Genomic DNA, 24,696 nt, shown 5'->3' with positions numbered 1-24,696 from the left:
TTGTTTACCCTTCACCTCCCTTCCCAGCCTCCCCCCTCCCCCCCACCCAATCATACCCCTCCTCCCCCCCCCACACCGACATTGTAAAGCTGGTTTTGACATGACATTTTGTACTTCTAATTGTTGCAACAGGTCCACCTGAATCCTTAAACGACTTGTTTGTCCCCGTCTCCTCCACATGTTATACTGACATCAAATATAGTGAAAGCAGGGGTTACACTGTGGGGGAGGGACATACAAAGCAACAAAGAAATAATCTTATAAATGCGTTAGAAACACATGCATGAAAGAAACAAAAACCTTAAAATACATATTTGAGGGTTCATTTTCCTAACATCACATTATCTGACTTTTTCCGCTTGACTCATACCTATACTAGATATTGCAAATAAGGGAAACCATGGGACCTATGTTTCTTTGGGCCTGGCTTACTTCACTTAATATAATTTTTTCCAAGCCTTTCCATTTCCTAACAAATGGGGAAATGTCATTCTTTCTGATGGAGGCATAGAATTCCATTGTCCTGGGCTGGTTTTGAAACTTGATCTTCATATCTCAGCTTCCTGAGTTGGTAGGTTATAGGCAAGAGCCACTACTACCTGGCCCAATTGGTTTTAGTTGGTATTGAGATTAGGTATAATTTGGGAAAATAATAGTGCAATGGAGCATAACATACCAACTGAATTATTTGTGGCTTATAGTCAGTATAATTAATGCTTTCAGGATCAAGTTTACATCCTTTCTTTTATCGAGGAGTGATTTCTATGAAGGCACACACCATTTTTAACCAGAACAACTGGGTGCACATCTGAGTATGAGACATTATTTGCTCTGTGTGTGTGTGTGTGTGTGTGTGTGTGTGTGTGTCTGTGTGTCTGTGTGTCTGTGTGTGTGTGTTTTCTCTCTTTTCTTGGTACTGGGATTGAATCCAGAACATTGTTCTTGCTCATGAAGTGATTTGCTACTGAGCTACATCCCAGCCTTCTTTGCTATTTGTAATCTAGTTGTTTAGGACACTTTCAAACCTAACATTATGAAAACAAATACTTTCACTCCCATTGGATTCTCTTCCAGGATTTTGATTGTCTAATTGGAGATAAAAGTATTAGCTGGGATGGCTTTGACCCAAGATCCTCAATTTCATGCTTCCTGAAATGCTAAGATTACAGGTATAAGCCACTGACACCAGGCTTGTGTCTTTCTTGCTTGCTTTCTCTTTCTCTCTTTGGTTGTCTCTCTGTGTCTACGTCTATGTCTGTTTGCCTCTCTGTTTGTATCTGTCTCCCTTTTTCCCTCTGTCTCATTCTCTCTTTTCCTTTGTCTTTCTATTCTGTCTCTGTGGCCCTGTCTTTGTCAAGATCACTAGGGATATGTAAGTTTTTATCAACTTCTCAAACATACAGAAATGCTTCATAAATCCTTTCATTCCATGTTTTTACTATGAACAAGGTTATTGTGGATGCAAGGCTCTCTGAATGATGGTGCAGGAAGTGACAGGACATCCTGGATCTTCAGCCTTGCAGTGGGCACCACAGCCATGGTATTAAGAAGAAGACTTGTGATTTCCAGTGAAATTCACAGAACTTGTCACTGAACACTGAACATCAAGGACCTGTATACACCTTCAGCTCCCCAGCCCAGGGGCTGATTACTTTAGGAGAATGAAGGTCAGAGAGAGCTGTTGAATCTGTGCAGCCAAATGCCCTTTTCCTGAGGTTCTAGACCACTGCCTGGGTTTACACACACTCCAGCCTCAATTTCTCCCCTTGTCCGCTGTTTCCCATTTGGCTGGTGACAGACCAGGACATTGAGCTATCACCCCGTGTGTCATTCCCTCCCTTTTCAGCTGTGCCCCAGTTTGCATAATATCCATATCTCACTATTAGTTACTGTCTGATCAACCTCTACCAGAATGCATGGGTTGAGCCATGCGCTGGTGGCCTGAACCTAACTCTCAAGAGACTGAGAACTGAGGATTGCAGTTTGTAGCCAGTCTCTTCAGGAAAGTCCTTAAGATTCTTCCCTCCAGTTAAGCAGGAAAAAGCTGGCAATAGAGCTTCAGCTCCAGTAGAGTGCAGCACTAGCCTTGAGTGAACAAGCTAAGGGATAGATCTCAGGCCCTGAATTCACACTCTAGTACCAACACACACACACACACACACACACACACACACACACACACACACACCCCAAAAACAGGGGCAGAAGTACCACATCAGTTACTCTTCTCTGCCTTCACTGCATTAGTCTAGCACTCCCATGAACCCACTACAAAACCCTAGCCTATAAGCAGGAGTGAATCATTAAGCTCTGGCTACTGGCTCTGCAATATACACATGCTGTTAGTGATCCATCTCTTTGTCTATTCTCCAAACTGTGAGTCTGTGAGTCTACAAAGAGCATCTGCCCAGGTCTGTGTAGAAGGCTCTAGGACAATGTTCTGGGGCTCAGTTCCTGAGACTGGAGATCTTGAGTGTGCAGCAGACCTTGTGGCTGGAATGGAGGTCAGAGGATCTTTAGCAAGTCATGCCAGGGGAAATGAGCCCACCAGGAAAGGTACAAAGAAGGAAAGCCAGTGATGCCAGACCGTAGGTTCCTAAGAGAAATGTGCACCAGATTGAAGAGTCAAAGCTCTTTTTCACTATTGCCACGTGCTCTGGGAAGTTGGGCTGGGCTTCATCTCCTAGACCCTGCTGTCTCAATGAATCCTAGCAGGATCTATGTGTTTTACAAACTCCGGATTACAGATCCAACTCTAAGACCACCAGAGGCCCAGAGAGCCTGTTCTCCTCACAGTGCTGCAACCAGCAAGTTCTCTATAAATGGTTTTCAAGTAGATAAATGATTTTCCTTGATCTCAGCCACTAGGGTAGCCCCAGATTGGAGATGGGTGAGTAGGGAAACGGGTCCTTTAGAAATGCCACAGTGACAACCATGTTTGAATGGTTAGTCATTTTTAAACAGGAAAGGATCCATGAAAACCCTCAGATCAAGACTCTAAGGGATGAGGAACCTTGAGGGAATATTGGTAATCATTGAACAATGAGTTAAGGAGGAATTTCAAAATGAACATAGTCATAGCTCCCTGTCTCTGCTCAAGTACTCACCTTTGCCCCATGTGAGCTTGGGACGTTGTCCATCTTCTGTGGGATCCTGAGCCAGTTTCTCTGCAGACCAGCCCTGAATTTCTCCATGACAACCTTCACCACACTGACTGTTCCCAATATCTCAGGGGCTGCTGAAGCTACACAGCACCTCCGAAGGATGACAAAGGGAATATTGGAGAAGAGAAAGGCTCTCAAACAGTGGACTAACCACTGACTTCCGATGACCATGCCCCATCAGTGCCCAGCTCTTGCAAGAACAACCTTGCCCAGCCTCTGCTATGTCCCCTCCTACTTCCTGTCAGGTCCAAACTCCTGGCTGGGTAAGGTCTAGGTGAATTGTGCCTGTTGGTGAGGTGCAGTGTGCTGCATAGAGGCCCAGAAACAGTCCTGTGAGTCAGCCATGCTGCTGGACCAACTTCCTGCTGGGATGATTGCAGTGGTCTATGGATTCCTGCTTCTGCCACTCCTGATCCAGGGTGAGACTCCTGCCATGGGGAGGGAGAAAGGCACCAGGAGGAGATCTATCACATTGTGAAGAGCAGAGTTTGAGCTTGGGAAAGAAAAGGAAAAAGGGCAGGTGGAGATGACAGATGATACTGTTGGATAATTGTACTATTTAAGCATTCAAAAATGCTCACGGTGGTGATCAGATAGCTCAGAGAGGCTCATAGATGCTTGAGGATACAGAAGAGTGAGCCCCAAATGGAAGAGTCTGAGGTGCACTGACATGTGCCAGGCAGAGTCAGGGATTCTGGACATTTCCCTCCTCTGTGTGTAGGTGCAGTTACAGCTGTAACTGCTACTGACTCTGCTGTCACTCACACTATCCTCTGTTTCGTCCCCAGAGAAGCTTCCTGGCATAGTCCAAGAGGCCCCAGCAAAAGTTCTGGTTCTGGTAGAGCTATACTTCCCTAGAAACACAACATGAAGTTGAGCTAAGATGCCACTGGGTTTCTTTCACCTAGGTATCATTTCTGGGCAAAGGCTTGGCTTGTCTTCTATGACAAAGGGTATGGGCCAAATGCTTACCATAGAGTTGCCCTTCTCAGGAGCTTAAGGCACCAGACAAGTATATCTAGAAATGTATGTTCCACCTCTGATTCCCCTCACCACAGAACATGCTAGGGTAGGCCCTGATGAGCTCCCCTACCCTCTCCTATTTATTCTGCCCAAAGAAGTTCCCCTCATCCTCATCCATGGCCCACTACTACCAAAATCTCTCCCTTACCTGCTCTTCATCAGGCTCTGGCTAGTGAATCTGAATTAGTAATTCTATGATAACAACTGTTTATAACAGGAGGATCTGATTGGGCAAATTGTGTCATCCAGAGGACTCAGGGTTTTAAATCTCCTAATTCAAGGGTCCCTTTTTGCCTCTACATGGCTCAGGTTCCTCATACCATTTCATGAAGAGCTTGAAGCAACATGCAGGCTCTAACAGGAACCTATGAGCAATGTTTATTCTGTACTGTATCAAGTATGCAGCATGAGTGGTTGGTGGCCACAGTGAGGTCCAGGGCCAGAGTTCCCATGTTGCCAAAATCTCTCACACAGACAACATGGAGGTCAGTAGTATGTCTTTAGACTTGTAAAGATATTGAGAAATTGATATCAGTGTTGTCTATTTGTGGTTGCTATATTGGCTTCAGCCATACCAGGTGATATGAAACTTTGTGACTCACAAATAGCTCCTGGAGAGTGCTTAGGGGCAGAAGAGTTACTTTTCTTATGGAACAGGTCAGATTTGTGAATTTCTGCAACCTGAAGGTGACACTGAGAGACAGTGGGTTCCAATAGACCTAGAATTAGTAGCAATGTCAAAATTGCCAGAGACTGTGGTCCTACCTATGTCTCAAGACACCGAAGGAGTAGGAGTTTGGGGGTACCAAATATAAGTAAGCATAAAAGCCTTCTCTGTCTTAACTTAGGGGAAATAAACTAGCATCCATCTAAACGATTATGATTGTACAAGCCAAGTTGAGGTGGACCGTGGGGTGATTTCCAGTGACCTCCTTCTTCTTTGTTCCCCCACATAAGGAGACCAGGGATTTGGTGATGTAATCACAGCTGTGTGACTGTCTTGTGGCCCCCATTTCCTCTTGGCATTTTAGACAATTCCAATGTGAGTTCCTTGAGGATTGGAAATTTTCAGTCCAATATCTCAAGTCCTGCTAGTGCCTTGTCATACTTGTTAGCTTGCTGGTTCTCCTAATACCTAAGACACAAGCCAAAAGTTAGTAGGTCCAAATGATGGTATCAAGTCCAAAGAACCTCAGAGAGCCTACTAGGTAAAAAGGGCAAGTTAATGTCCAGTGAAAACGGGGGTATTGTGGCTCAGTCATGCAGGCAGCAAGTACATGAAACCACTTGACCTACAAACTTTGCCAGGCTGAGCTGTGGGTGGCATAGAGCCAACAGGAGCCACAGCATGAGTGGCAGCTGGTGGGGCACACCCAACTCTCATGTGCATCTCTCCATTCACAGGCCAGGCCCCAGCCAGCCCCATCAGAACCACACACACCGGGCAGGTGCGGGGCAGCCTCATCCATGTGAAGGATAGCAATGTGGGAGTGCACACCTTCCTGGGCATTCCCTTTGCCAAGCCACCTGTAGGACCACTGCGGTTTGCCCCTCCTGAGCCCCCTGAACCTTGGAGTGCTGTGAGGGATAGCACCTCCCACCCAGCCATGTAAGTTCTTGTGTGGTGAGTATCTCTATAGTGGGATGGGCACCCCAGGCAGGGCTCAGTGTTTTTCCCATGTAAACCCCACAGTCCATTTCCTTCTGCATCGTGGAATGTCCCATGCCAAATTTTCCAATGAATTTCCTGAGATTCCTTCTGTGGAGCAACTTTCTAGGCTCATTGTTCTGGCTTTGCATATGAACAGTGCTAGCACCAGGTGCTAAAGCACAGAGCTATACTTGTGCCATGACTTGGACCATGCCAATTGTTCTCTGCCATCTAGGAAGGCATTTCTGGGACAGGTTCACCTGGGTTGTGTGGATAAGACACAGCTCCTGTCTTAGCACAGATGCTACAGCTCCCTGAGGAGGACAGCAGTGGGGGTTCCTTGGACAAACCAAGCTCCACAGTCACTGTGCCTACCCAAAGAGCCAGGTGCCACTGGCTGAGGAAAAGCCCATGTGCTTCCAACTGGAGATATGGTGGAAGGAATGTGGTTCCTTCAGGGTCTGGATTTGGGTTTCAGCAAAGTCCCTCTACCCTGTGTAACTGAGTTTCATTCATTCATAATACAATGGTGTGGTGGCAGCAACCCGACCAGGCTTTAATTGGCACAGAGAGAAAGTGTAAATATCAATCTTTGCAGCCGATGCTGCTAGGAGAATCTATGAGTCATATTTCCAAAGCCTAGAGGGACAGAAATCTAATGTTCACAAGAACATGAAGGCTTCAGGGAAGTTAGAGCTCCATGCTGGGATGTTCAGCTCTCCAGCTGAAAATTGGTTGGCAGAGACATGAGAGAAGATTCTGTATAAACAGGGCACCAGTGCAGCAGGGGTTCACAGTGGCTGGGTACAAATCTACCTTCAAGGTCAGATTTTTGACCAGGAGACAAATGATGGAATAATTAATTGTCTACTATTTTAACCAGGTGTTTGCAAAATTCTGATCCTATGGTCAATGTCACAATACCACCAATCTCCATGTCTGAAGATTGCCTTTATCTCAACATCTATTCTCCTGCCAGTGCCCTGGAGGGTTGTAACCTGCCTGTGAGTATCAGGACTTGGCTGGCCTCGGTGGGAGGCAAGGCTCTTAGTAGTGTCAAAGACAGCCTGGGAACTCAGGTAGTGTGGAACCTCAGGAGATCACGTTCCAAACACCATTTACCAGGAAGGATGATTCGCCAAGGTTAGACACAGAGTCCTAACTGCTCCCAGATGTTAGAGGCCCTAGTTCTTTAGTCATTCAAGAACTCACTTTACAACTTGAGCCCAGAAGATGCAGTGAAGAGCCCAAGTGCTGAACTTTGAGATCACCCAACTTGAGGGGTATCTATTGTGCCAATGCTAGGATGTGATCCTTTGGACTCATACTAAAGTAAGACAATCAGGGAAATGCCCCCCATTCTTTCCACGTTAGGTGGACAAGAGAGTTAGGAACAAATACTCCAGGCTTGTGGCTATTGATTCAGATTGGATGCCTGGAGCAGAGCACAACCATAGTGTTTGAACTTGGAGCTTCACCCAAAGACAGGTTCAGGAGGTCCTGAGGGAGTTCTTTCTATGTTGGTAATTGCCTTCAGCCAAAGCCATGGACAGTGTAATGCACACCAGAGGTAGGTCGGGATGGATGGAGCTGTATTGACTTTCCCAGGTGATGGTGTGGATCCATGGTGGTGGACTGGTTACAGGTTTGGCTTCTATCAAAGATGGATCCAGGCTGGCATCCACCGAGGATGTGGTGGTGGTTATTATGCAATACCGCCTGGGAGTCCTGGGCTTCTTCAGGTGAGTGTGGGATTGAGTTGGGCAGTGAATGCTAAGCAGAGCCAGGACAGCCCTGTGACCCTTGTCTCTGCCACTTTGCAGCACTGGAGACCAGTATGCCACTGGAAACTGGGGCTACCTGGACCAGGTGGCCGCCCTACGCTGGGTCCAACAGAATATCGCCCACTTTGGAGGCAACCCTGGCTGTGTCACCATTTTTGGCCAGTCTGCAGGTGGCACAAGTGTGTCCTCACATGTCCTGTCCCCCATGTCCCAAGGCCTCTTCCATCGTGCCATCATGCAGAGTGGGGTGGCCCTGGTGCCCTTCCTCATCTCCAGCTCCTCTAAAGAGGTCCTCTCAGTGAGTGCCCTCAGCTTCCCTGGTCTAGACTCCCTGCATTTGCGCTCAGCCTCTGAGCTTCGGGTTCACTGTGCTTGTGGGACATAAAGGACCATGCAGCTGACATGGGAACTTCTTGGGAATTGCTGAGGGATCGGGGTAGACTCCACAGAGGCTGAGGGTCATCTGTAACAAGCAAGTCTGCTAATGTCCCATGTCGGCATAACCATGCATTCAGAGCAGATGAACCTTCTGAGTCTTACAAAAGTGGGAACAATTTCACATCTACAGCAATCTACACTCTATACCCTAAGAGATCTGGAGGGCCTTATATCAATCTGGGTCTGGGAAAAATCTCTCTTGCTACTATGATGAGTAAGGCAGCCCCTGACTGGTTGCTTTTCAGATGGTGGCCAACCTGTCTGCCTGTGCACAGGTGGACTCAGAGGCCCTGGTGCACTGCTTGAGGGCCAAGAGTGAAGAGGAAATGCTGGCTATTACCAAGGTCAGGCTGAATGGTGGGGTGAGGGTCTGACAGGGCAACCAGCCCACTGCTCCCTGAGGGAAAAAGGGAGATATGGTGTGAATCACCTAGTCCTAACATTCTGAACCAGTGACTCTAGTTTGTACCCTGGATATAAAATGAAAACTGTCAGAGGCTAACTCAAGTGTTTGATGTCTTGGGATGTGTGTGGGAGAGAATACTGGGAAGAACTGCGATAGGGTGGAAATAAAAAATGTAGTATTAGAAAATATGTAGTATGTGATCTCAAATTCTGATCATTGATGCCTTCTCAGACCTTCAGGATCATCCCTGGAGTGGTGGATGGCATCTTCCTACCCAGGCATCCAAAGGAGATGCTGATGTCCGCTGACTTCCACCCTGTCCTTAGTATCATTGGTGTCAACACTGATGAGTATTCCTGGGTCGTCCCCAAGGTAAGACTTTGTTCTAACTCAATAGTAATCTAGGGAGCTCTTCTGTTATGTGTGTGAGTGGCAAGAGGTACAGGGTGGGACAGGGTATGATACCTTCATGACCACACAATTCCACTCATAAACTCTCTGCCCACCACTCAGGTCATGGGACATCTTGATATCATAAAGGGAATAAATAAAAGCACGTTGCCAGCTATTATGCAGAGCATCGTAGGACACATGGTAAGGATCTGGATACCTGCACCAATGGATGGGAAACCACAAGGTATTGTTCACACAGCTAACTTCAGGGTTACAGGATGGTATATGAATGTGTTTATTGCAGGGTTACCCCGGAGCTTGGCTTTATCCACAGTACCATCCAAGTCCTATCTCCCCTCCCAGAGGCTGTCTCCTCCCTGCCACTGCACTCCTGCCTACACTGATGCTCTCTGATCTTCTTGGCACAGAACTTGCCTGCTGAGTGTGCTCACCTGCTGATGGAAGAGTACATGGGGGACACCGAGGACCCACAGATCCTCCAAATCCAGTTCCAAGATATGATGGGAGACTTCACCTTTGTGATGCCTGCACTGCAAGTAGCACATTTTCAGAGTGAGTACATCTGTAGCTGAGCCTGTCTGTGCAGTGCACAACTCAGGGCAGTGCATCCCTGCGCAGCTCTGTGATGTCCAAGTCCCCATCCTTGTGTCTCTTAAGGACCAAGAGCTAAGTACTTGATGTTCCACATGTCAGTAAACTCTCATGGCCACAGTATGGCACAGGCATCCCAGGCACGTTACAGAGGAGGAAATTTAGATCTTCAGTTACTTGTCTAGGACCATGCAGATAGGAAACTCAAGCCTTGACTTAATCAAATCTTTTTCCATTGGAGATACCAGAAAGATGGCAGGGATATACAATTGTTGGCCTCAAAGCCCATCCTAGAAATCAGAGAATGTATCACTCACTGTGATGAGCACCTTTGGTCTTTGCAAGGCCTCCTGCCTGAGGCTTCTCACTTCACACTCCAGATTCCAGCAAGCTTCAGCCTAGCTATTTATCACAAAAGGTGAGGGAGGACAACTCCAATTGAGGGGTCACCATGTCCTAATTTGTCTACACTTCCAGGTTCCCATGCCCCTGTCTACTTCTATGAGTTCCAACATCATAAGAACTTGACCTCAAAACCGAGGGTCCCACATGTGAGGGCTGATCATGGGGATGAGGTTGTCTTTGTCTTCGGATCTTCCTTGTATGGCAGCAACCGTGAGTGCTCTTCATTTCCATGAGCTAGAATGGGACACACTATGAAACCTGTAAGGTCATTCTCCTCATGGTCTATGTAAGGAAACTGAAGCTCAGAGACAGGCCAAGATCAAGCGTACTAAATCTTACCATTCAAAAAGCTTCAAGTGTTTAGAATTCAAGCCTTTTCCCAAATAGTCTATGTTCCCAACATCTGTCCCCACCTGCAATAAGATGTCAGACATAAGTACAGAATGCATACTTAGAAGTTATGATTGTCTCTAAATGACTGCCAGGGACTGGCAAGGAAGTCCAAGTGCTCTCCAGTCCAGGAATACACACAAGTGTATTCAGCTAGAGACAGGATGAAGAATGGAAGGTTGTGCAATGGGAGTGCCTGATCCTGGGTGGGGCAGAGGGAAAGGAGCAGGCCAGGTATGGAGAATCAGACCACAGCTGCAGGAAGAGTGTAGAGTAGAAGTAGGCACCTTACACTGGCCAAGTCGTGGACCCTTATTCTCTGTGCAGCTGACTTTTCTGAGGAGGAGGAGCTACTGAACAGGAGGATGATGAAGTACTGGGCCAACTTTGCCCGCAATGGGTAAGATAATTCACCTAACCCTGCCTCCCCAGAATGGGGTCCACCTAGTGGATGCCCTTGTGGCATCCTCATGAGCACTCGTGAGCCTTAATTACACGATCTCTCTCTCTCTACCTCAAACTCCAGGACTCACTCGCATACAGAGTGCTTTATAAGGTCAGGTCCTTCTCTTCTGCCCCTGAGACCTGAAAGGATGACCACAGTTTTGTGGAAACATCAGCACTCACCTCTGTGAGGTGGCTCTGATCCATAAGGAACAGACACTTGGGGGAGGGCCTTGTTTTCCCTCATTCCCCCCACTCCTGATTTTTCGTGCTGCCTATCATGACTCCAATGAGGTGATTGGGTCCAGGCTCACAAAGACTCAGAATGACCCTCACCCCTCCTCCTGGGAGGGTGTGTCCACAGGAACCCCAACAGTGAAGACCTGCTCCATTGGCCCATGTTTGACCAGAAGGAGCAATACCTACAACTGGGTATCCATCCTGCCGTGGGCCAGGCCCTGAAGGCCTCCAGGCTGAAGTTCTGGACCGAGACCCTGCCCCAGAAGATCCAGGAGTTCAACGGGGCTAAATAGAAGCACCTGCAGTTGTAGTGGTCTATGTCAGGAAGAGTGGGCTTGAGTGCAGGTAGGGTCAGCAGGGGTGCTCAGGTGTTCATCCTCTGTTTATCCAGCCGGCCAGCCACCCAACGAGACTATACTTATGAACAACTGCCTGCATGATGTTCATGACCCACTTGCCTGAGCACACTCAATAAATGCCCCCTTGGCAAGGAAACAGTATTACTCCAGTGGTGCGTACTGTGCTCCAGGCCCCATTGACTCTGGGTCCCTTCCTTACTTATGTCATCCTCTCAACTTCTGTCTGCTCCAAGTCCCTAGTCCCTCTTCAAATGAAGATGGTCTGAACACTTTACTCCTAGCATGGGTCAAAATCACATGTGGAACCTTCAGCAAGCCCCAATTTTTAACTTCTAAGTAGTCAACATTTAAACTCATTTGATTTCTAAGTATCTCTAACACACACACACACACACACACACACACACACACAGAGTCATGTTCAGAAAATCCTTCATTTTGGATTAGTTTACATGTAATTAAATTAACCCACATTGACTCCCAAAGTAATTCCTTCACACTCTATACCGTTAATTACTTCCTCTTACTCAAGATTTTGCAAACACCTGATTGTGTTTGCTTGTTTTCTATTCCAGTTCTGGGACTTGAACTCAAGGCATTGCCAGCTCTCTTGGCTTTTTCTACACAATAACCTCTACTTCTGGCTTTCTGCTGGTAAACTGAACTTAAGAGTCTCACAAACTTTTCTACCTGGGCTGGTTTTTTTTTTAATTTAATTTTATTTTATTTGAGAACATACTGTACAGAGGGGTTACAATTACATGGGCAGGATAATGCATACATTTCTTACCAAGCATTGCAGCCTCCTCCTTTGTTTACCCTTCACCTCCCTTCCCAGCCTCCCCCCTCCCCCCACCCAATCATACCCCTCCTCCCCCCCCCACACCGACATTGTAAAGCTGGTTTTGACATGACATTTTGTACTTCTAATTGTTGCAACAGGTCCACCTGAATCCTTAAACGACTTGTTTGTCCCCGTCTCCTCCACATGTTATACTGACATCAAATATAGTGAAAGCAGGGGTTACACTGTGGGGGAGGGACATACAAAGCAACAAAGAAATAATCTTATAAATGCGTTAGAAACACATGCATGAAAGAAACAAAAACCTTAAAATACATATTTGAGGGTTCATTTTCCTAACATCACATTATCTGACTTTTTCCGCTTGACTCATACCTATACTAGATATTGCAAATAAGGGAAACCATGGGACCTATGTTTCTTTGGGCCTGGCTTACTTCACTTAATATAATTTTTTCCAAGCCTTTCCATTTCCTAACAAATGGGGAAATGTCATTCTTTCTGATGGAGGCATAGAATTCCATTGTCCTGGGCTGATTTTGAAACTTGATCTTCATATCTCAGCTTCCTGAGTTGGTAGGTTATAGGCAAGAGCCACTACTACCTGGCCCAATTGGTTTTAGTTGGTATTGAGATTAGGTATAATTTGGGAAAATAATAGTGCAATGGAGCATAACATACCAACTGAATTATTTGTGGCTTATAGTCAGTATAATTAATGCTTTCAGGATCAAGTTTACATCCTTTCTTCTATCGAGGAGTGATTTCTATGAAGGCACACACCATTTTTAACCAGAACAACTGGGTGCACATCTGAGTATGAGACATTATTTGCTCTGTGTGTGTGTGTGTGTGTGTGTGTGTGTGTGTGTCTGTGTGTCTGTGTGTCTGTGTGTCTGTGTGTGTGTGTTTTCTCTCTTTTCTTGGTACTGGGATTGAATCCAGAACATTGTTCTTGCTCATGAAGTGATTTGCTACTGAGCTACATCCCAGCCTTCTTTGCTATTTGTAATCTAGTTGTTTAGGACACTTTCAAACCTAACATTATGAAAACAAATACTTTCACTCCCATTGGATTCTCTTCCAGGATTTTGATTGTCTAATTGGAGATAAAAGTATTAGCTGGGATGGCTTTGACCCAAGATCCTCAATTTCATGCTTCCTGAAATGCTAAGATTACAGGTATAAGCCACTGACACCAGGCTTGTGTCTTTCTTGCTTGCTTTCTCTTTCTCTCTTTGGTTGTCTCTCTGTGTCTACGTCTATGTCTGTTTGCCTCTCTGTTTGTATCTGTCTCCCTTTTTCCCTCTGTCTCATTCTCTCTTTTCCTTTGTCTTTCTATTCTGTCTCTGTGGCCCTGTCTTTGTCAAGATCACTAGGGATATGTAAGTTTTTATCAACTTCTCAAACATACAGAAATGCTTCATAAATCCTTTCATTCCATGTTTTTACTATGAACAAGGTTATTGTGGATGCAAGGCTCTCTGAATGATGGTGCAGGAAGTGACAGGACATCCTGGATCTTCAGCCTTGCAGTGGGCACCACAGCCATGGTATTAAGAAGAAGACTTGTGATTTCCAGTGAAATTCACAGAACTTGTTACTGAACACTGAACATCAAGGACCTGTATACACCCTCAGCTCCCCAGCCCAGGGGCTGATTACTTTAGGAGAATGAAGGTCAGAGAGAGCTGTTGAATCTGTGCAGCCAAATGCCCTTTTCCTGAGGTTCTAGACCACTGCCTGGGTTTACACACACTCCAGCCTCAATTTCTCCCCTTGTCCGCTGTTTCCCATTTGGCTGGTGACAGACCAGGACATTGAGCTATCACCCCGTGTGTCATTCCCTCCCTTTTCAGCTGTGCCCCAGTTTGCATAATATCCATATCTCACTATTAGTTACTGTCTGATCAACCTCTACCAGAATGCATGGGTTGAGCCATGCGCTGGTGGCCTGAACCTAACTCTCAAGAGACTGAGAACTGAGGATTGCAGTTTGTAGCCAGTCTCTTCAGGAAAGTCCTTAAGATTCTTCCCTCCAGTTAAGCAGGAAAAAGCTGGCAATAGAGCTTCAGCTCCAGTAGAGTGCAGCACTAGCCTTGAGTGAACAAGCTAAGGGATAGATCTCAGGCCCTGAATTCACACTCTAGTACCAACACACACACACACACACACACACACACACACACACACACACACACCCCAAAAACAGGGGCAGAAGTACCACATCAGTTACTCTTCTCTGCCTTCACTGCATTAGTCTAGCACTCCCATGAACCCACTACAAAACCCTAGCCTATAAGCAGGAGTGAATCATTAAGCTCTGGCTACTGGCTCTGCAATATACACATGCTGTTAGTGATCCATCTCTTTGTCTATTCTCCAAACTGTGAGTCTGTGAGTCTACAAAGAGCATCTGCCCAGGTCTGTGTAGAAGGCTCTAGGACAATGTTCTGGGGCTCAGTTCCTGAGACTGGAGATCTTGAGTGTGCAGCAGACCTTGTGGCTGGAATGGAGGTCAGAGGATCTTTAGCAAGTCATGCCAGGGGAAATGAGCCCACCAGGAAAGGTACAAAGAAGGAAAGCCAGTGATGCCAGACCGTAGGTTCCTAAGAGAAATGTGCACCAGATTGAAGAGTCAAAGCTCTTTTTCACTATTGCCACGTGCTCTGGGAAGTTGGGCTGGGCTTCATCTCCTAGACCCTGCTGTCTCAATGAATCCTAGCAGGATCTATGTGTTTTACAAACTCCGGATTACAGATCCAACTCTAAGACCACTAGAGGCCCAGAGAGCCTGTTCTCCTCACAGTGCTGCAACCAGCAAGTTCTCTATAAATGGTTTTCAAGTAGATAAATGATTTTCCTTGATCTCAGAAACCAGGGTAGACCCAGATTGGAAATGGGTGAATAGGGAAATGGGTCCTTTAGAAATGCCACAGTGACAACCATGTTTGAATGGTTAGTCATTTTTAAACAGGAAAGGATCCATGAAAACCCTCAGATCAAGACTCTATGGGATGAGGAACCTTGAGGGAATATTGGTAATCATTGAACAATGAGTTAAGGAGGAATTTCAAAATGAACATAGTCATAGCTCCCTGTCTCTGCTCAAGTACTCACCTCTGTCCCATGTGAGCTTGGGACGTTGTCCATCTTCTGTGGGATCCTGAGCCAGTTTCTCTGCAGACCAGCCCTGAATTTCTCCATGACAACCTTCACCACACTGACTGTTCCCAATATCTCAGGGGCTGCTGAAGCTACACAGCACATCCGAAGGATGACAAAGGGAATATTGGAGAAGAGAAAGGCTCTCAAACAGTGGACTAACCACTGACTTCCGATGACCATGCCCCATCAGTGCCCAGCTCTTGCAAGAACAACTTTGCCCAGCCTCTGCTATGTCCCCGCCTACTTCCTGTCAGGTCCAAACTCCTGGCTGGGTAAGGTCTAGGTGAATTGTGCCTGTTGGTGAGGTGCAGTGTGCTGCATAGAGGCCCAGAAACAGTCCTGTGAGTCAGCCATGCTGCTGGACCAACTTCCTGCTGGGATGATTGCAGTGGTCTATGGATTCCTACTTCTGCCACTCCTGATCCAGGGTGAGACTCCTGCCATGGGGAGGGAGAAAGGCACCAGGAGGAGATCTGTCACATTGTGTAGAGCAGAGTTTGAGCTTGGGAAAGAAAAGGAAAAAGGGCAGGTGGAGATGACAGATGATACTGTTGGATAATTGTACTATTTAAGCATTCAAAAATGCTCACGGTGGTGATCAGATAGCTCAGAGAGGCTCATAGATGCTTGAGGATACAGAAGAGTGAGCCCCAAATGGAAGAGTCTGAGATGCACTGACATGTGCCAGGCAGAGTCAGGGATTCTGGACATTTCCCTCCTCTGTGTGTAGGTGCAGTTACAGCTGTAACTGCTACTGACTCTGCTGTCACTCACACTATCCTCTCTTTCATCCCCAGAAAAGCTTCCTGGCATAGTCCAAGAGGCCCCAGCAAAAGTTCTGGTTCTGGTAGAACTACACCTCCCCAGAAACACAACATGAAGTTGAGCTAAGATGCCACTGGGTTTCTTTCACCTAGGTATCATTTCTGGGCAAATTCTTGGCTTACCTTCTACGACAAAGGGTATGTGCCAAATGCTTACTATAGAGTTGCCCTTCTCAGGAGCTTAAGCCACCAGACAAGTATATCTAGAAATGTATGTTCCACCTGATTCCCCTCACCAAAGGTAGGTCCTGATGAGTTCCCCTACCCTCTCCTATTTATTCTGCCCAAAGAAGTTCCCCTCATCCTCATCCATGGCCCACTACTACCAAATTCTCTCCCTTACTTGCTCTTGATCAGGCTCTGGCTAGTGAATCTGAATTAGTAATTCCATGATAACAACTGTTTATAACAGGAGGAGCTGGTTGTGCAAATGGTGCTATCCAGAGGACTCAAGGTTTTAAATCTCCTAATTCAAGGGTCCCTTTTTGCCTCTACATGGCTCAGGTTCCTCATACCATTTCATGAGGAGCTTGAAGCAACATGCAGATAGCTGACTCTAACAGTAACCTATGAGCAATGTTTATTCTTTACTGTATCAAGTATGAAGCATGAGTGGTTGGTGGTCACAGTGAGGTTCACGGCCAGAGTTCCCATGTTGCCAAAATCTTTCACACAGACAACATGCAGGTCAGTGGTATGTCTTTAGATTTGGAAAGATATTGAGAAATTGATATCAGTGTTGTCTATTTGTGTTGTTATTTTGGCTTCAGCCATACCAGGTGATATGAAACTTTGTGATTCACAAATAGCTCCTAGAGAGTGCTTAGTGGTAGAAGAGTTACTTTTCTTATGGAACAGGTCACATTGTAAATTTCTGCAACTTGAAGGTGATAATGAGAGACAGTGGGTTCCAATAGACATGGAATTAGTAGCAATGTCAAAATTGCGAGTCCGGGACCTAACTATGTCGCAAAACACCGAAGGAGTAGGAGTTTGGGGCCCACCAAATACGAGCACACATGAAAGGGTTTTCTGTCTTAAGTTAGGGGAAATAAACTAGCATCCGCCTAAACAATTATGATTGTACAAGCCAAGTTGAGGTGGACCGTGGGGTGATTTCCAGTGACCTCCTTCTTCTTTGTTCCCCAACATAAGGAAACCAGGGATTTGGTGATGTAATCACAGCTGTGTGACTCTGTCTTGTGGCCCCCATTTACCCTTGGCATTTTAGACAATTCCAATGTGAGTTCCTTGAGGATTGGAAATTTTCAGTCCAATATCTCAAGTCCTGCTAGTGCCTTGTCATACTTGCTAGCTTGCTGGTTCTCCTAATACCTAAGACACAAGCCAAAAGTTAGTAGGCCCAAATGATGCCATCAAGTCCAAAGAACCTCAGAGAGCCTACTAGGTAAAAAGGGCAAGTTAATGTCCAGTGAAAACGGGGGTATTGTGGCTCAGTCATGCAGGCAGCAAGTACATGAAACCACTTGACCTACAAACTTTGCCAGGCTGAGCTGTGGGTGGCATAGAGCCAACAGGAGCCACAGCATGAGTGGCAGCTGGTGGGGCACACCCAACTCTCATGTGCATCTCTCCACTCACAGGCCAGGCCCCAGCCAGCCCCATCAGAACCACACACACCGGGCAGGTGCGGGGCAGCCTCATCCATGTGAAGGATAGCAATGTGGGAGTGCACACCTTCCTGGGCATTCCCTTTGCCAAGCCACCTGTAGGACCACTGCGGTTTGCCCCTCCTGAGCCCCCTAAACCTTGGAGTGGTGTGAGGGATGCCACCTCCTACCCAGCCATGTAAGTTCTTGTGTGGTGAGAATCTCTACAGTGGGATGGGCACCCCAGCCAGGGCTCAGTGTTTCTCCTATGTAAACCCCACAGTCCATTTCCTTCTGCATTGTGGAATGTCCCATGCCAAATTTTCCAATGAATTTCCTGAGATTCCTTCTGTGGAGCAACTTTCTAGGCTCATTGTTCTGGCTTTGCCTATGAACAGTGCTAGCACCAGGTGCTAAATCACAGAGCTATACTTGTGCCATGACTTGGACCATGCCAATTGTTCTCTACCATCTAGGAAGGCATTTCTGGGACAGGTTCACCTGGGTTGTGTGGATAAGACACAGCTCCTGTCTTAGCACAGATGCTACAGCTCCCTGAGGAGGTCAGCAGTGGGGGTTCCTTGGACAAACCAAGCTCCACAGTCACTGTGCCTACCCAAAGAGCCAGGTGCCACTGGCTGAGGAAAAGCCCATGTGCTTCCAAATGGAGATATGGTGGAAGGAATGTGGTTCCCTCAGGGTCTGGATTTGGATTTCAGCAAAGTCCCTCTACCCTGTGTAACTGAGTTTCATTCATTCATAATACAATGGTGTGGTAGCAACCCGATCAGGCTTTAATTGGCACAGAGAGAAAGTGTAAATATCAATCTTTGCAGCCGATGCTGCTAGGAGAATCTATGAGTCATATTTCCAAGGCCTAGAGGGACAGAAATCTAATGTTCACAAGAACATGAAGGCTTCAGGGAAGTTAGAGCTCCATGCTGGGATGTTCAGCTCTCCAGCTGAAAATTGGTTGGCAGAGACATGAGAGAAGATTCTGTATAAACAGGGCACCAGTGCAGCAGGGGTTCACAGTGGCTGGGTACAAATCTACCTTCAAGGTCAGATTTTTTGACCAGGAGACAAATGATGGAATAATTAATTGTCTACTATTTTAACCAGGTGTTTGCAAAATTCTGATCCTATGGTCAATGTCACAATACCACCAATCTCCATGTCTGAAGATTGCCTTTATCTCAACATCTATTCTCCTGCCAGTGCCCTGGAGGGTTGTAACCTGCCTGTGAGTATCAGGACTTGGCTGGCCTCGGTGGGAGGACATTTCTTCTGCAAAGCTCTTAGTAGTGTCAAAGACAGCCTGGGATCTCAGGTAGTGTGGAACCTCAGGAGATCACGTTCCAAACACCATTTACCAGGAAGGAAGATTGGCCAAGGTAGGGGACACAGAGTCCTAACTGCTCCCAGATGTTAGAGGCCCTAGTTCTTTAGTCATTCAAGAACTCACTTTACAACTTGAGCCCAGAAGACACAGTGAAGAGCCCAAGTGCTCAACTTTGAGATCACCCAACTTGAGGGATACCTATTGTGCCAATGCTAGGATGTGATCCTTTGGACTCATACTAAAGTAAGACAATCAGGGAAATGCCCCCCTTTCTTTCCACGTTAGGTGGACAAGAGAGTTAGGAACAAATACTCCAGGTTTTTGGCTATTGATTCAGATTGGATGCCTGGAGCAGAGCACAACCATAGTGTTTGAACTTGGAGCTTCACCAAAAGACAGGTTCAGGAGGTCCTGAGGGAGTTCTTTCTATGTTGGCAATTGCCTACAACCAAAACCATGGACAGTGTAATGCACACCAGAGGCAGGTCGTGATGGATGGAGCTGTATTGACTTTCCCAGGTGATGGTGTGGATCCATGGTGGTGGACTGGTTACAGGTTTGGCTTCTATCAAAGATGGATCCAGGCTGGCATACACCGAGGATGTGGTGGTGGTTATTATGCAATACCGCCTGGGAGTCCTGGGCTTCTTCAGGTGAGTATGGGATTGAGTTGGGCAGTGAATGTTAAGCAGAACCAGGACCGCCCTGTGACCCTTGTCTCTGCCACTTTGCAACACTGGAGACCAGTATGCCACTGGAAACTGGGGCTACCTGGCAGCCCTACGCTGGGTCCAACAGAATATCGCCCACTTTGGAGGCAACCCTGGCTGTGTCACCATTTTTGGCCAGTCTGCAGGTGGCACAAGTGTGTCCTCACATGTCTTGTCCCCCATGTCCCAAGGACTCTTCCATTGTGCCATCATGGAGAGTGGGGTGGCCCTGCTGCCATTGCTCATCTCCAGCTCCTCTAAAGCAGTCCGCTCAGTGAGTGCCCTCAGCTGCTCTGTTCTAGACTCCCTGCATTTCCGCTCACCCTCTGAGCATTTGATTCATTGTGCTTGTGGGACAAGAAAAACCATGGAACTAACATGGGAACTTCTTGGGAATTGCTGAGGGATCGGGGTAGACTCCACAGAGGCCGAGGGTCATCTGTAACAAACAAGTCTACTAATGTCTCATGTCGGCATGACCATGCATTCCGAGCGGATGAACCCTCTGGGCAAAGTCTCTGAGCCTTACAAAAGTGGGAACAATTTCACATCCACAGCAATCCACACACGATACCCTAAGAGATCTGGAGGGACATACATCAATCTGGGTCTGGAAAAATCTCTCTTGCTACTATGATGGGTAAGGCAGCCCCTGACTGGTTTCTTCCAGATGGTGGCCAACCTGTCTGCCTGTGCGCAGGTGGACTCAGAGGCCCTGGTGCACTGCCTGAGGGCCAAAAGTGAAGAGGAAATGCTGGCTATTACCAAGGTCAGGCTGAATGGTGGGGTGAGGGTCTGACAGGGCAACCAGCCCACTGCTCCCTGAGGGAAAAAGGGAGATATGGTTTGAATCACCTAGTCCTAACATTCTGAACCAGGGACTCTAGTTTGTAACCCTGGATATAAAATGAAAACTGTCCGGGGCTAATTCAAGTGTTTGCTGTCTTGGGATGTGTGTGGGAGAGAATACTGGGAAGAACTGCGATAGGGTGGAAATAAAAAATGTAGTATTAGAAAATACGTAGTATGTGATCTCAAATTCTGATCATTGATGCGTTCTCAGACCTTCAGGATCATTCCTAGAGTGGTGGATGGCATCTTCCTACCCAGGCATCCAAAGGAGATGCTGATGTCTGCTGACTTCCTCCCTGTCCTTAGTATCATTGGTGTCAACACTGTTGAGTATTCCTGGGTCATCCCCAAGGTAAGGCTTTGTTCTAACTCAATAGTAGTCTAGGGAGCTCTTCTGTTATGTGTGTGAGTGGCAAGAGGTACAGGGTGGGACAGGGTATGATACCTTCTTGACCACACAATTCCACTCTTAAACTCTCTGCCCACCTCTCAGGTCATGGGACATCTTGACACCATAAAGGGAATAAATAAAAGCACGTTGCCAGCTATTATGCAGAATATGGTAGGACACATGGTAAGGATCTGGATACCTGCACCAATGGATGGGAAACCACAAGGTATTGTTCACACAGTAACCTTCAGGATTACAGGATGGTATATGAATGTGTTTGTGGCAGGGTTACACCAGAGCTTGGCTTTATCCACAGTACGGTCCAAGTCCTATCTCCCCTCCCAGAGGCTGTCTCCTCCCTGCCACTGCACTCCTGCCTAGCCTTACTCTCTCTGATTTTCCTGGCACAGAACTTGCCTGCTGAGTGTGCTCACCTGCTGATGGAAGAGTACATGGGGGACACCGAGGACCCACAGGCCCTCCAAATCCAGTTCCAAGACCTGATGGGAGACTTTATGATTGTGATGCCTGCACTGCAAGTAGCACATTTTCAGAGTGAGTACATCTGTAGCTGAGCCTGAATGTGCAGTGGGCAACTCAGGGCTGTGCATCCCAGCACAGCTCTGTGATGTCCAAGTCCCCATCCTTGATGTTCCACATGTCAGTAAACTCTCATGGCCACAGTACGGCACAGGCATCACTGGCACTTTACAGAAGAGGAAACTTAAATCTTCAGTTACTAGTCCAGGACCACACAGATAGGAAACTCAAGCCATGATTTAATCATTGCTTTTCCCATTAGGGTCACCAGGAAAATGGCAGGGACATACAATTCTTGACATCAAAGCCCATCCTAGAAATCAGAGAATGTATCACTGACTGTGATGACCACCTTTGGTCTTTGCAAGGCCTCCTCCTGCCTGAGGCTTCTCACTTCACACTCCAGATTCCAGCCAGCTTCAGCCTAGCTATCTTATCAACAAAGGTGAGGAAGGACAACTCCAATTGAGGGGTCACCATGTCTTAATTTGTCTACACTTCCAGGTTCCCATGCCCCTGTCTACTTCTATGAGTTCCAACATCATAAGAACTTGACCTCAAAACCCAGGCCCCCACATGTGAGGGCCAATCATGGGGATGAGGTTGTCTTTGTCTTCGGATCTTCCTTGTATGGCAGCAACCGTGAGTGCTCTTCATTTCCATAAGCTAGAATGGGACACACTATGATACCTGTACGTTGATTCTCCTCATGGTCTATATAAGGAAACTGAAGCTCAGAGACAAGATCAAGTGTACAAAATCTTACCATTCAAAAAGCTTCAAGTGTTTAGAATTCAAGCCTTTTCCCAAATAGTCTATGTTCCCAACACCTGTCCCCACCTGCAATAAGATGTCAGTCATACGTACAGAATGCATACTTAGATGTTATGATTGTCCCTAAATGACTGCCAGGGACTGGCAAGGAAGTCCAAGTGCTCTCCAGTCCAGGAATACACACAAGTGTATTCAGCTAGAGACAGGATGAAGAATGGAAGGTTGTGCAATGGGAGTGCCTGATCCTGGGTGGGGCAGAGGGAAAGGAGCAGGCCAGGTATGGAGAATCAGACCACAGTTGCAGGAAGGGTGTAGAGTAGAAGTAGGCACCTTACACTGGCCAAGTCGTGGACCCTTACTCTCTGAGCAGCTGACTTTTCTGAGGAGGAGGAGCTACTGAACAGGAGGATGATGAAGTACTGGGCCAAATTTGCCCGCAATGGGTAAGGTAATTCACCTAACCCTGCCTCCCCAGAATGGGGTCCACCTAGTGGATGCCCTTGTGGCATCCTCATGAGCACTCGTGAGCCTTAATTACACGATCTCTCTCTCTCTACCTCAAACTCCAGGACTCACTCGCATACAGAGTGCTTTATAAGGTCAAGTCCCTCTCTTCTGCCCCTGAGACCTGAAAGGCTGACCACAGTTTTGTGGAAACATCAGCGCTCACCTCTGTGAGGTGGCTCTTATCCATAAGGAACAGACACTATTGGGAGGGCCTTGTTTTCCCTCATTCCCCCCACTCCTGATTTTTCGTGCTGCCTGTCATGACTCTAATGAGGTGATTGGGTCCAGGCTCACAAGGACTCAGAATGACCCTCACCCCTCCTCCTGGGAGGGTGTGTCCACAGGAACCCCAACAACAAGGACCTGTTCATGTTTGACCAGAAGGAGCAGTACCTACAACTTGGTATCCATCCTGCTGTGTGCCAGGCCCTGAAGGCCTCCAGGCTGAAGTTCTGGACTAAGACCCTGCCTCAGAAGATCCAGGAGCTCAAAGGGGCTGAGCACAAGCACATAGAGCTGTAGTGGTCTATGTTGGAAGGACTGGGCTTGAGTGCAGGTAGGGTCAGCAGGAGGTGCTCAAGTGTTCATCCTCTGTTTATCCAGCCTGCCAGCCACCCAACGAGACTATACTTATGAACAACTTCCTGCATGATGTGCATGACCAACTTGCCTGAGCACTCTCTTGTTAGACTCACTCAATAAATGCCCCCTTGTCAATGAAACTGTATTACTCCAGTGGTGTGTACTGTGCTACAGGCCCCATTGAGCTGGGGCCCCTCTTTATTCATCTCATCTTTTCAACTTCTGTCTGCTCCAAATCTCTAGCCCCTCTTCAAATGAAGATGGTCTGAACACTTTCTCCTAGCACAAGTCAAAATTACATGTATAACCTTCAGCAATCTCCCCCCCCTTTTTTTTTACTTTTTTTTTTTACTTCTAAGTAGCCATTAAACCCATTTGATTTCAAAGTTGCTCTAACACACACACACACACACACACACACACACATACAGGTGCAGAAAATTTTTTGTTATGGATTAATTTATATGCAATGAAATTTAACAACATTCATTCCCATATCGTTTGTTAAAATGTTTCTTTATTCCAAATAAGTTCCTTCACGCTCTTTACAGTTAATTACTTCCTCATACTCAGCATTTTGCAAACACCTGATTGTGTATGCTTGTTTTCTATTCCAGTTCTGAGACTTGAACTCAGGGCTTTGCCAGATCACTTGGCTTTTTCTACTCAATGCTGGATCACTACAACTTGCAACAACCTCTACTTCTGGCTTTCTGCTGGTAAATTGAATTTAAGAGTCTCACAAATTTTCTACCAGGGCTGGCTTTGAACCTTGACCTTCAGATCTCAGCTTCTTGAATTGGTATGTTATAGGCAAAAGCCAATACTACCTGGCCCAATTGGTTTTAGTTGGTATTGAGATTAGGTATAAATTGGGGGAAAAGTAGTGCAATGTAATATAACATACCAACTGAATTATTTCTGGCTTATAGTCCCTATAATTAATGCTTTCAGGATCAAGTTAACATCTTTTCTTTTATTGAGGAGTGATTTTTATGAAAGCACACATCATTTTTAACCACACCAACTGGGTGCACATCTGAGTGTGAGACATTCTTTGCTCTGTGTGTGTGTGTGCGTGTGTGTGTGTGTGTGTGTGTGTGTGTGTGTTTTCTCTTTTCTTGGTACTGAGGATTGAATCCAGAACATTGTACTTGCTCATGAAATCCTTTGCCATTGAGCTACATCCCAGCTTTCTTTGTTATTTGTAATCTAGTTGTTTAGGACACTTTCAAACCTAACTTTTTGAAGACACATATTTTCATTCCCATTGGATTTTAAT

General features: G+C 46.5%; 2 protein-coding genes across 3 annotated transcripts; both read left to right on the top strand.

Moving 5' to 3' along the window:
- Positions 1-3,441: 3,441 nt before the first annotated feature.
- Positions 3,442-11,447, top strand: LOC122126098 (pyrethroid hydrolase Ces2e-like). Of its 2 annotated transcripts, none has more exons than XM_042700670.1 (12): positions 3,442-3,583; positions 5,592-5,796; positions 6,722-6,842; positions 7,447-7,580; positions 7,662-7,920; positions 8,306-8,404; positions 8,698-8,838; positions 8,980-9,060; positions 9,288-9,432; positions 9,949-10,086; positions 10,594-10,666; positions 11,075-11,447. In XM_042700670.1, exons 1-12 carry the CDS (start codon positions 3,508-3,510, stop codon positions 11,241-11,243), a joined length of 1,641 nt encoding a protein of 546 aa, XP_042556604.1. In that variant the 5' UTR covers positions 3,442-3,507; the 3' UTR covers positions 11,244-11,447. The 2 variants fall into 2 exon arrangements, with proteins under 2 accessions (XP_042556604.1, XP_042556605.1); XM_042700671.1 differs by having other exon boundaries at positions 10,594-10,671; positions 11,075-11,155.
- A 4,118-nt stretch (positions 11,448-15,565) lies between these two features.
- Positions 15,566-23,354, top strand: LOC122126100 (pyrethroid hydrolase Ces2e-like). Its single transcript, XM_042700672.1, has 12 exons — positions 15,566-15,710; positions 17,711-17,915; positions 18,839-18,959; positions 19,578-19,711; positions 19,793-20,042; positions 20,439-20,537; positions 20,832-20,972; positions 21,114-21,194; positions 21,422-21,566; positions 22,056-22,193; positions 22,696-22,768; positions 23,177-23,354. Exons 1-12 carry the CDS (start codon positions 15,635-15,637, stop codon positions 23,352-23,354), a joined length of 1,641 nt encoding a protein of 546 aa, XP_042556606.1. The 5' UTR covers positions 15,566-15,634.
- Positions 23,355-24,696: the final 1,342 nt, after the last annotated feature.

This window comes from Dipodomys spectabilis, unplaced genomic scaffold (assembly GCF_019054845.1).
Source record: "Dipodomys spectabilis isolate Male_0828 unplaced genomic scaffold, ASM1905484v1 ptg000273l, whole genome shotgun sequence".
Lineage (NCBI taxonomy): Eukaryota > Metazoa > Chordata > Mammalia > Rodentia > Heteromyidae > Dipodomys > Dipodomys spectabilis.
Note: the sequence above shows the minus strand (reverse complement) of the source record. Positions and strands in the feature narration are given on the sequence as shown.

What these genes read in the sequence shown, in the direction of transcription:
- LOC122126100 (XM_042700672.1), top strand. Translation starts at nt 15,635, where the DNA reads ATGCTGCTGGACCAACTTCCTGCTGGGATGATTGCAGTGGTCTATGGA. An exon ending in TGGAGGGTTGTAACCTGCCT is followed by an intron (nt 18,960 to 19,577) that starts GTGAGTATCAGG and finishes TGACTTTCCCAG; the next exon opens with GTGATGGTGTGGATCCATGG. An exon ending in AAATGCTGGCTATTACCAAG is followed by an intron (nt 20,538 to 20,831) that starts GTCAGGCTGAAT and finishes ATGCGTTCTCAG; the next exon opens with ACCTTCAGGATCATTCCTAG.
- LOC122126098 (XM_042700670.1), top strand. Translation starts at nt 3,508, where the DNA reads ATGCTGCTGGACCAACTTCCTGCTGGGATGATTGCAGTGGTCTATGGA. An exon ending in AAATGCTGGCTATTACCAAG is followed by an intron (nt 8,405 to 8,697) that starts GTCAGGCTGAAT and finishes ATGCCTTCTCAG; the next exon opens with ACCTTCAGGATCATCCCTGG. An exon ending in AGAGCATCGTAGGACACATG is followed by an intron (nt 9,061 to 9,287) that starts GTAAGGATCTGG and finishes TTCTTGGCACAG; the next exon opens with AACTTGCCTGCTGAGTGTGC.